At 42.0% G+C, this 11,783-nt stretch overlaps 1 protein-coding gene across 43 annotated transcripts in view; it reads left to right on the top strand.

Moving 5' to 3' along the window:
* The window catches only part of LOC109466049 (myocyte-specific enhancer factor 2A-like), a 58,185-nt gene extending 46,761 nt beyond the window's left edge, over positions 1 to 11,424 (top strand). For 12 of the 43 annotated variants that reach the window (XM_019763623.1, XM_019763606.1, XM_019763621.1 and 9 more), the window contains 6 exons: positions 3,582 to 3,665; positions 5,236 to 5,390; positions 5,719 to 5,854; positions 6,719 to 6,766; positions 7,440 to 7,560; positions 7,836 to 11,424. In XM_019763623.1, coding sequence (XP_019619182.1) covers positions 3,582 to 3,665; positions 5,236 to 5,390; positions 5,719 to 5,854; positions 6,719 to 6,766; positions 7,440 to 7,560; positions 7,836 to 8,172 — 881 coding nt within the window. In that variant the 3' untranslated portion in view covers positions 8,173 to 11,424. Of the gene's footprint in view, positions 170 to 927; positions 1,015 to 2,103; positions 2,191 to 3,581; positions 3,666 to 5,235; positions 5,391 to 5,718; positions 5,855 to 6,718; positions 6,767 to 7,439; positions 7,561 to 7,835 lie in introns of all 43 variants that reach the window. The other 31 variants (XM_019763590.1, XM_019763587.1, XM_019763608.1 and 28 more) reach the window with 21 other exon arrangements.
* The last annotated feature ends 359 nt before the right edge of the window (positions 11,425 to 11,783 follow it).

Below are 11,783 nucleotides of genomic sequence, written 5' to 3'. Positions count from 1 at the left end.
GTGCCCGTCTCTGTGCCCATCAATAATATGGTAACAGGAGCTGGCCTCCTGCAACCGCCCCAACAAATTCCCGCTCGCAATGTGAGCCCCGGGGTGCAGCCCCAGCGCCCACCCAGCAATGGAGTGCCTGGTGAGTGGGACGGTACGTTGAATCCAATGTGGTGTGAAGGTAAATATGAGGTGTAGCATAGCCGAGCCGCCGTACCTGGTCAGGGGGCCGTGTGGGCAGGCACAGGCCTGCTTCTGACGTGACTTCTGGGGTACAAGTTCAACTCCTAATCGTCACCATCTGAAGTTGCCTTGTCAGTCACTTCCAATCACTTCCAAGTGAGATGATAATCTGAAATCAAAATCATTTGTGATGATCTGTCATTCTAGAAAGTAGACACTTGTCACCACCTCAAAATTGAACCACTCAAATTAAACCTAAGCTAATGTGTCAGTAAAGCTCCCCACAACAGACTTGTTCTCTACTTTGCGTAACAGCCAAGTAGTAGAGTCGTGTTTAGTCTGCCAGAAGACAGAGCTTTCAGCCCATGTTGCCCTCAGATATAGGAACGCTGGCCCTTGACTATAATCCGTGTTGATTGTTGGTGACAAAGTCCTGTGTGTACGAACAATCCCATGTGTGTTGTTGTGTACACTGTGGAGTTGTGTTATTGGTATGATGAGTGTCAACATTGACCACTACCAAATGGCCTACATATCTACCATATATTTGTCATGTGCCTGTGGAATCATTGTGTGTCAATTGTCAGTCTTCCATTTTCGTAAAAAGATGTCTCTTCCACATGTGTACTGTAAAGTGTGTCCAACCTAATAATGTGAACAAAACAGTAACTGACATGACCTGTTCTACAAAATGATTCCAAAGGCAGGCTGTTGTAGAGCAGGCAGACCATAACTTGTTTCCCCCTTGTGTACCAGTAGCTCGGCAGAGGTCGCCCCAGCCCCACATGAACAGCGTGAGCCCCAACCCCCAGCAGCAGCAGCAGCACCGCCGCTCCCCAGGGGGTGAGTCAGTCCGTCCGCCTGCCCGACCCCACCTAGTCTCACCATCTCACCGCAGCTGTCTCTTTCCTCCTAGGACTGTCATACTTCTGGTTCTTTTCTCAGCACCTCACCCTTCTCATTTCTTCTGGGGAGTCTCTTTCAGTAATAGTAAGCAGGGTTTGTGGATTTCAAAGTGTACAAACCAAGCACTTAGAATTTCATTTTGTCTCAATTGGAACAGCTTGAAATTGTCCTGAATAAGAAGCTATACAAACCCTGCTTACGTCACACCATAGAACAAAGGTGTTCGTCTCTCCATGTTTCTTTCCAGTGCTGCTGTCTTTTGTATATAAGTTGCCATCACTGCGACCATACATTTGTTTGCTATCTGTTTCTGTAATGCTCTAGCAGTATCACTTATTTTTTGCTTTGTCTGTGACTTCTACTCTCTTCTGTGTGTATGTCCTTGTATTTATTTTAATTCCTAACACTCACTTTTGTGAGGTTGTCAGATACATTTGTGTATGTTGTCCCATTTGTCGCTGAACTTGATTTAGTTGATCATATCCAGACATCAGACTATCATTTTTGCCATTGTCAAGTTAGATGGTGTCGTAGTCTTGAAGCTAACACACACTTCTTAACACATATCAATGAGTATATCAAAGACTAAAGAGTTGAATTGCATTCAGTAGAGGATAGCTTGATATTTAGAAATGGTGATACAATGTAGAATCGTACATCTTTATTGTTATGTGGCAAACTTTGAATGGCAGTGAATAACAATGAAGACAGCTCACAGATTTTTGTACAGGATTGTAGCAACATAATTCTATAATGATGTGACAGGCAGTGTCATTTTTTACTGCTTTTGACATTGGGGGTGAGGTAAAATTCTACATTGTATCACCGAACCCTTGATATCGAATGGGTGCCTTGTGATGCAAAACCTGTATCTATACCGTATAGAGTTGGTTGTTATTTGATAGACAAGTAGTGTTTTTAATCTAGTTTTGTATATTACAATATAAGACAAACTAACAGTTGATAATGTGAGAAGACACACATACGTAACTTAGTAATAAACAATTGCCCGTTTCCCTCTTTCAGTTCAAGATGGACGATTTCTTTCCCCTCCTCCAGGTGCAATGCTGGGGGCAGACCTTACGGGTACCAGTGCTGGCGCGGGTACTGCAGGTTTGTAGAATTCTTTCTTTAATTGTCTCGTACATAACGCTGAACTAACTACGTCCCATACAAATTACCTCAAGCTCCGTTTTCTTGGGTATAACGGTTCTTTTGACACAACCAATGCCAATGTTTCGGTTGTCCTATCACCTTCCTCAGGGTTCTTCTTTAGACTTCAGTAATTTTATACTAATAGGAAATGACGCCCAAGAAAACATTCCAAACCACACCAGTAGGTGTCAACAACGTGACTGTAAGTGGTATTCCAGGAAATGAAGGCATCATGGCCAGTGTAAGATTACAATAACAATTTCAGATTGAAACCTAAGTATTGTTAATTTGTAATTACCTAGGAATGATGGCATGGAATGACCCCTATGGGGCCACGTGTTTTTTTGGGGGGGGTATGGCAAATTCTGTTTTGTTTCCTGGAAATGTTTTTCATATTGTGACCTTGTCAGAGAATTCGTGTAAGGGTCTAACAGAGTGAGACACACTGGAAAATACTCATCTTAATAAAGAATCTGTCAGATACAAGCAAGATCCGAAAACTCGACTCTTGTCATGTTCGTTACTACTATACATGCACATAAATTGAGATGTTGCAAGCCCTTGGTCGTGCCAGCCCTTTAAGTTTCAAAAAGTAACCTTTTCTTCATAAAAGGTTGAACATACTTGGACAGTGATGAATACCAGCGTCTAATAGACATGGATGAAGACTGTAAATCTTTCTTTAATGGCTTCTTCAAGGATGACAGTCAGGTAGGAAGAGGCCAAGTAGAAAATTCTGTACCAATCTGGATGACCAGTCAGTGAACCAAACTAATGGTGCTGTCAGCGGAGTCTTCTTAGTTTCCTTTCCACGGTTCCTCCCTGAAGGTCAGGTAGGGGCTTGACGGTTGGTTGGGAAATCACTCATAGCATGGCGGGAGACTTCCCACGTAAAGGCAAGAGTAGCGGGGCAAACCTGGGGGAAAGGGCAGAGTGTGGTAATACACCCGGCGCTCTCAGTGCCTCCATCATTCATGGGTACTTAGGCAGGTGATAGAACGGGCTCCCCAGTTCCTGTAGCAGAAATACGCCAGCCTCCCTCGGTAGGGCAAGGGCGCGCCGTGTGAATACAGGCCGCAGCAATATCACTCACTTGTATGCGGCACACATAGGCAAAATCAGTAGGCTGTGTGTTGCTGGAAAGAAAAACCATTGACATGTACTAACAAGGTTCCTTGTGATAGTGGATAGTTTTTTGTATGCTCTTCTCCGGCACAAAGGACTCTAAAATTAGATACATTATTTACGTAAAATGAGTGGTTGTTCAGCACCCATGATGAGATTAAGTGTTGGTCGGAATCTCAGAGATGAAAGTGTAATCCTTGCCCCCCCAATGTCACCACTCACAGGAGACTGCGAGATAATCGGAACGCCCAACTCGCGTAGTTCTGCGCACAGAATGTGGGCACATCCTAACTCGCAGCATCATGCACGTATGTACTCCACACATTGTCAGCATCTAATGCCTTTGTACATCATCAGTATCTTGTGTAGGAGAGCAACCAAACACATTTTGGCTGTAACACGATCTTATATGATTAGAACATATACATTTACCTTGTGTTGTCTTTTTTTGTTGTGTCCCAGCCCAAAATAAAACCAACATTTCCAGCAATGCCTTTGTTTTCAGGTTATGCTTTAAATATAGCTCTCTCCATGATAATAGTCTGTTGTGACGTGCAGGTTATGCTTTGTCTGTATCAAATTTCCACCTAACCTCCCATGAATTTTAGAAGGGTTCCCTTCGGTTTCCCTCCTGTCAGTCCAAGTATAATGTGACATTCAGTACTCAGGATGCAGCAAATATTATGATGATGATGATGTGGCCTAGAGGGATGCAGGTTTCCAGGAAAATGTTCTGCACTGGTCTTTCCCACTTCCTCTTTTATGTATGTAGTAAACCTTCAGACAGTAAGAAGATGCAGCAGATCAATCAAATCACCACAGCCCATTCTATTGGACTTTTTTTTTGCAAGAAATATTGCGTCAAAACTTTCCTGTTCATTAGATTTGTATTACTTTATGTTCCTGCTGAGTAACTAGTTTTAGTCTGATAGTGTAACATAGAAAGGTTCTCACTTATAAATTGCCTTATGAATTGTAGACTATAGTGTGTGAAAAGCAAAGGAAAATTCATGTCATTCATGTCAAGTTGAGCTTTACACATGCAACATACAGTAAGATATAATTAATGCCAGTGCATATCCAGTACAGGAGATATTAATCTAGTTAGATATGAAACAGTGTTGTACTAGCCTGGTTACCAAACCTACATTTGTATTATAGCTCCCGAGTCCTACATCCTCTCCGCAAATGTAGGACTCGGGAGCTATAATAGGTTTGGTAACCAGGCTAGTGTTGTACCCCTTAGAGTATGGCACTTCAGTGTACTTTTACATGTTCAATAAAAAATCTCCAAGCTTCTGGGGAAACTGAAGAGTGACACCATCAAGCTGATAATGTCAGAAGTAACATAATGATGCACTTTTCTATCTATAATGGCTTCTGCTTTTGTCTCGTCTTGTCTTGCCAGTCTACCAGTAGACACCTACAATAACTGCCAGGCTCTCTGTGTTAGCCCTCAGACTGCTAAGAGTGCAAAACTGTGTGACAGGCCAAGATGCACTTAGTCCCACGTTCACACAAACCCTTTCCTGACATTCTCCCTGTACTTAACCTCCTCACCTGGTGTAATTGGTGGGTTTCCAGCAGAGCTTGGGTAATAGGGAGCAGTCTGAGAGGCTGGCTGCACTCAGAAAGGTTTTTTTCTTGTGGTTGAGGATTGAGGGGATCACATGATTTTAGAGTATTCTGATTCCTCCAAGGTAGATACAGAGCCAGTAATGTAAAATGTGTCTTGTGCTAGGCTTTCATGTTCCTAACAGAAAGGAGACAATTTCCCCTTCAAAAATGTCATGCTAAGCACAAGATATGCTTAGTATTCTGTACATGTATTGTGAGCACCCCCTTAGTTTGCCGTGTTGTTCTTTTTTTCTGTTGCAGGGAATGGTTATGTGAACCAGAACAGGGCCTCCCCGGGCGTGATGGTGAGCTCTGCAGCACAGTCCAAACAGCCCTCGCCTTCCTTACCTCGCAGTGGAGGCCATCCCACCCTGCGAGTCGCTATACCATCATCCCGAGGGGTACTGCCTTCTATGGTAAGTCCGACACTGTCCTCAACCACTGTTATTACCATGGAATGATTTCCATTCCTTGTATTGTACATATAGTGAAAGGAAGAGAACAACACAACTTTCTGTACTGCTGCAAACATTGTTTAATATTTTTCAATCTTTCTTTGTAAATTTATGCTCGTTTAGAATGTTTGCACATCTTCAGCATCTACTGTGTTAACTTTATTATGAATGCATCAAAACAAGTGTATTTGTGGTATGAAATGGCACACATAGTTGTCAAGCATATTTTCCAGACAAAAATCATATTTGTTTTCTACCAAGTTAAACGAGATTTCCTCCCCATTTGCAGCCTCAACAGAACATGAGAAATGGGCCAATCAGCACCAATAACCAGTCGTTGTCCACCCCCGTGGTGTCTGTGGCCACGCCCAGCATGAACCCAGGCTTACCCAACTATCCGTCAGCAATGCCTACTGCCTACAACAGTGAGTACTCAGTTCTCAGCTCATTCTCTCAATAAAGGGCAAATCCTAGCTGAATATTTGACTGGAATTGGTTGGAGTGGAATTGTTGTGGTCGTGTAGTGCAATATATTTCCAGAGAGAAAAAGATATGCTAGTATTAAGCATAGAGATATTCAGCCAGTTTCAGGACACACAGTGTATGAGACATCAGGCTGTTCTGTACAGTGTACTCACTTATATTATGGTGCTAATATTGAGAAGTTTTCAATTGAGGATGCTGATAGTGTTCATTTCGTATTGCATTGCCCAAAAAAACATCCACAATATCATCCTTGTAATAGTCTTCATATTCACGCAGACCGGAGCACAAAATTTGTTGCATCCTTGAACTTCTACGTGCAAATTTTACGATCTTCGGTGTCAGGTTACCGGAGAACGCGCCCATTAAGTCGTGCCTCCCAACCCCCGCGGCTGCATTTCTCCAATATTTGCATTATGGCAGAAATGCCGACATGGCCTGTGAAAGCAATCATCCGCCCAGATCATGAGATTCAGCAGTGCCATGACTTTGATGTTCCTGCTTGTCTGGTCATGTCGGACGCTTTCTGCATTATTCGTAAGACCATCCAAGCAAGCATAGTCACCCTGGCTTGTTGCCAGTATCATCTATTTACAGTCACACACGCTTTACGTGATTGTAGATTGGTTATGAGGTTAATCCAATCAATACTGTCCACAGCGGAAACTATACAAAGGTTTATGTTAAACATTTTGGTAAAACGGCAAAGGTTGACAATTACATGTATATTGAAAGTTAGTAGACTGTTCATTATTGATTGGAAGTGCACATGTGATAGGCTCCCTTCCTCTTGTGGCTTCTTTCAGAACTGGTTGAAAAACAGGGAGAAAATACGTTGATGACATTGACGTGTTGTAAGAACCCTTTCTTTCCCTACTGCATGGGAATTGTCCTTGCTTGGAGTGCGAAAATCCTGTGCCATGTTGACTGGGGGAAAAAAAAGAAGAAACGGATATTATCACAAACAACTAACCTGTAACCTTACTTATTGTTTCACTGAGGATTAGGAGTTTGCATTCGGACTTCAAAGCTGTGGCTGAAGTCATATGCTTCATACACCCCTGTTGCTATAGTCCTAGGATTTTTCAGAATTGTAAAGATGCCCATCATTAAATACTTACGGTAACCATAAAGTCTAAATGTACGTCTTGCAAGTTTGTGAATGAAAAGTTGACAGACAGTTGCCCACAATGTTGTTTGCTGTGTTTATTACACTAAACTAAAGATATTGTTCAAACATACCTTAACAGCTTTAACATTTTATTGCCTTCAAGTTTTTTACTTACAGATTCTGATTTTGGAAGTGTCATGTATTGATGATCATCTTATTTGTTTTTATTCAGTGAAAGCAAAAGTCTATCAATCTGGAGCATTTGAATTTAATTCTTTGCATGTGTTAGCTACCCTTGGAGCAAAGCTGCCATCACCATCATGATTTTGTCATGTGTTCTACATATTTTGTCAAGTGGAAGCTGATAAAGGGAAAAGACAACATGATGTGCTAATGATGTACCTTGTGTTGTGCAGATGACTTTGCTCTGAACAGTGCGGACCTGGTGGGGCTGGGGAACTTCAGTTCTCCCATCAGCTCGTGGCAGCAGCAACACCCCCTGTCAGCGGCGGTGCAAGCTGCAGGCATACCATCCGGGTAGGTTCACCTCTCACGTGGTCTTCAGTTTTCTTAGGTCACATCAGTTCTTATCCTTCAGCTACATAAGTCATTGCGGCAAAGCTAAAGCAATTCTTCTCTGATAGCTTGTAAGTTCTGAACAGGTTCTCAGATCTGTGTATCATATGATAGCTTTGTTATTAAGCATGGCGTCAAATGTAAGTACAAGTAGACAACCTTTCCCTTGTCTTAGCCCCCTTAAGTGATATTGTATCTGCATTTTTTATGACGTGTCTTGTTCATTTCTCCTCCAGTGGCCCGAGTACCACACCTGCCACCTTGTCCCAGGGCCAGTCGCTGACCGTTCAGACCAACCAGGGTCCCATGCAGATCAAGAGTGAACCCGTTTCTCCACCACAAGATCGCCACACTCCAGCAGTCAACAACGCAGGGGGTCTCCACGCAAACAACACCTCACCTGTCAACAGCCTGTGCAGCAGTAGTTCCTCGTCACCGTTCCCCGCGGACGGAGAGGACAGAGGGGACGGCAGCTTCCACTCCCCGGGGGGCAGCAGAATGAGAAAAGCAATGGAGGACAGCGACAATCCCGCCGCGAAGAGACCCCGACTTAACGACAACTGGGGGACCTAGGACACGCTCTCAGAAAGGGAAAGATTCCTTCAACCAAAAAAAAAGAAAGGAAAATAACCAGAGAGGGGAGGTGGAGGTGCTTTGTAACTGTGTGCCATTTATGTTCCTGTGCCTTCGCGTTCTCTTCTTGATATGACTCTACCTCTAGATTTGATTTGGACACTGTGCTACCCGCAGAAATCAGCCCTTTCCTTCTGTTGCCGTCTGGATTTTTTTCTTTTCCCCTTATGAAATACAAAAATTCTTCAGCCGTGATTGGTTAATTGTCAAGTGAATGTTTGAGTTGAACAGGGGTGGTTTACTGAGTTTGTTCATTGGGCTGCTCTTTTCTGCAATAAAACAGACTCACAGCAGCTGTAGCAACAGTCCCACCATGCCCTTGTGTTCTCTGCACTTCACTGCAGTGTCCTACAGTGCAATGGCATTTCACAACTGAAGGAAAAGTGACCCTAAACCTGTGAAGTGTAAGCACACGGTCCTCTGTATGCCCTTTATTCTACAATTTGGCACACGACCAGACATTGTCCAAAAAAATCAGATTAAAAAAAAAAAGTACAATGAACAGGCTTTGTACAAGTGTGTCCCGAGTTTAGATATTTCTTGAAACAAGAAGTAATGTGTACTATTTGCATGTGAAATATTGTGGCTAGAGACCTCTGCATGGAAGAAGCACCCTCGATTTTGTGAGATGTGTAAAAGTATTGCCTAGTTATTAAAGAGAATTAGCTATCATTAATATATTAACTAAGGGTTTCAGGCTTGTGTAAGTTATATATCGTTTGTAATCCAAGAAACTAAAAAAAAAGAAATCAGTCTCCATATATATGAAAGTACCTATTTTCATATCAATAGTATCAGAGTCAGACTTTATGTAATTCTCCTAGAACATTTATGGGTAGGAATCACAGAGCGATAGCCTTATTATATACACCCAGTTTCTGTAGGAGTGGGAGAAAAGACGAGGGTTTTGGTGACCATGACGCAGATTCTGCCCATAGTGGGACAGTAAAATGTATGTTACTCACATCTATACTTATGAATAACAGAAATAGATGATGTACTCGGTCCTTCCAAGCCAGCTACCCCCCATAGGGGGTGTGCGTTGGGTGTGGACTGTTGTTCATCGTTTTACCAATCCCCTTGCCTGGCTGGTGCCATGTGGAGGGCTGGGGAATTATACTGAGTGATGTAGAATAAGCAATCTCCACTTGCTGGAGCATCACATTGTGGGTTTTTCCCCTGTATTTCAATATCAATGGTTATCCAGAATGTTTCTGTTTTATTGAAAATGACAACAGCTGATGTCTTTGTGTATGATTGCTGTGCTTTTTATGAAATACCTTTTGTGTACGTATATCCAGAAATTGTTGTCCTACTACTAATATCGAAGAACTACACAGTTTTAAGTCGCTCACTGCACGATATTTGGAAAGTTGTTTGGCTCGCTTTACGTGTCTGTAGCCATATTGCTGACAAACAGAAGTGCTGCTGAAGTTTGTGTATTTGTTATTTTAGTGTAGCCAGTCATAAATGACAGGTTTTTAATCCATATAGCCAGCCTACAGAGAAAACCAACACAGAACTACTATGTGTATATTTCATTTGTACGTGTCTGCTGGTAGAGTAGTCTTACCCCCTGTGGTGTACATGTATTTGTAAATAGGTAAAATATAGCTCAGATGGTAAGACAGCTACTGGGGGAAAAATGAATTTTGGGAGAAAGGCTCAGGGATCCTGGAATGAACCGTTCTTGTAGAAAGTGTGAATCTGATCTGTGGGTGATTGTGTATTTTGTATGTGCCACGAGGGAGTTCAGTCACACAGAACTGTACATGTGTGGAGAAGGGGTATCTGACACGTGGGGACAGCCGTCACATCGGCCGGGATTGCTTTACAGTTCCCATGAAAATAACGATGTTACTGCACACACACGAGATCTGTCGTGTTCAATTCTCATTCAATTCTTGGGGCATATGGTAAGGGCGTTTTTGCCTTTGACATTGTGAAAGACAAGTTGAAGAAAGTGGCCGCTAGCTAATGTAAAGTGTAACTGTTTTACAGTTTTGAAGGCCAGTATTGAAGACTTATAAGTGATATTAGACAGGTGTGAACATGTACAAATGTTATAACCAGTGATGAAGATCTCACTTGAATAGGTTGATGGTTTCCATGTGTTCATGGAGGGACGTACGGTAGAACAATGTTTGGATGGAATTGATTGTTACTAAGTAGCTTGTAATCACTTGTTTATATTGAATAATATGAAGAATGTGCTCAGAAATCTTCAGATTTTACTACTGGTTGACCATTGAGAAACATTTGAAAAGATATATGCGGAAGCTAAGAGAAATATTCCACTCAAAAAGCTTGTGAAAAGGCGTATAGTGATGAAGGACCTCTTATGTGTTACTTGCTACTGCTTGACTGGTGCCCTAGGTTGTGGTTGGTTCTTGGGAAGAAGGAAAAAATGTGGTTACTGTGCTATATTCTCTTTGGCCATGAAAGAAGAAATGTTAAGAAGGGAGGAATAGGCCTTGTAGAATTGCACAGCCCAAAGGAAAGGTAAGATTGACCAAGGAATGGAAAACAACTTACTCGGGGCACCACTGCATTTGGCTCTTGCTTCAGTAAACATTGACAAGACACCTACTTAACTTTTGAGTGGAGATATCTCTTAGCTTACATGTAATAGTCACCGTACATAAGGTCCTCACTCTAGCAAGGAAAAAACAGCAATGTAACTGAAGGAAATTTGGCTAGGTGGGGCAACCTTCTATGACTGGTTGGGTGTTTTTTGTCTGTCATGTGTACACAGGACTGTGTATACTGCTCTTCAAGATTTGACTGTAAAAGCCTTGGGTTGGACTTATGTGTCAGATACAGTGGGGAGTTAGTGGCTAACACAAAGTGCAGATTACATACACAATGTCTGGAGAGGCTGGGAAGAGAGGACCTGGTGGTGTGTGTGTAGCTGTTTACCACTGACAATATAAATCCTCCTAACCCTAAACCCCATCCTGCCTGTCGGAGCAAGTAACGTGGTGTTTACAAGGACAAAGCTGGTCTTTGCCATGTTGAGACATGATAGACTGATATCATGTTGAACGTGTGACTTTTTGCCCTCAGAGTACTTGGGTCTTTTCCTCATCCTCTTAATGTTGATATTTTTATGGAGATTTCTTGATATGCAGGACGTTATGTATGATTTCTACTGCATTCATTAAAGTTGATTTTCTGCTAGACTAAAAAGAACCTTTGTCTGTGTTCTTCTTTCTAGTAACCTTAGCATACTAGGTTCTCTAAATTTACCAGAAACTTAATGATAGAATAGATATTTAATTTAATTTTTTTTTTCATAACAGCTAACAGCAAAACATATTTTTTTTAAATTCTAAGTAACTATGAAGATAGGGGCTTGTCCAATGAAAAGACAATGTAATGTCTATCCAGTGGCCCAAACTGTACTTGGGTCAGCACATTCCCAAGACTAAAGATTTTTTATAAACCCTTTCAAACACTGACATACATGTATTCCTTGTGGGATAGATGGAATCTTCTTTTCCTTTGGACTTAATCGAGAAATAATCCATTGATGATGGGTCTAAAGTTGG

The sequence above is a fragment of the Branchiostoma belcheri genome, unplaced genomic scaffold (assembly GCF_001625305.1).
Source record: "Branchiostoma belcheri isolate BF01 breed outbred unplaced genomic scaffold, Haploidv18h27 scaffold16, whole genome shotgun sequence".
NCBI classification, from domain to species: domain Eukaryota; kingdom Metazoa; phylum Chordata; class Leptocardii; order Amphioxiformes; family Branchiostomatidae; genus Branchiostoma; species Branchiostoma belcheri.
Note: the sequence above shows the minus strand (reverse complement) of the source record. Positions and strands in the feature narration are given on the sequence as shown.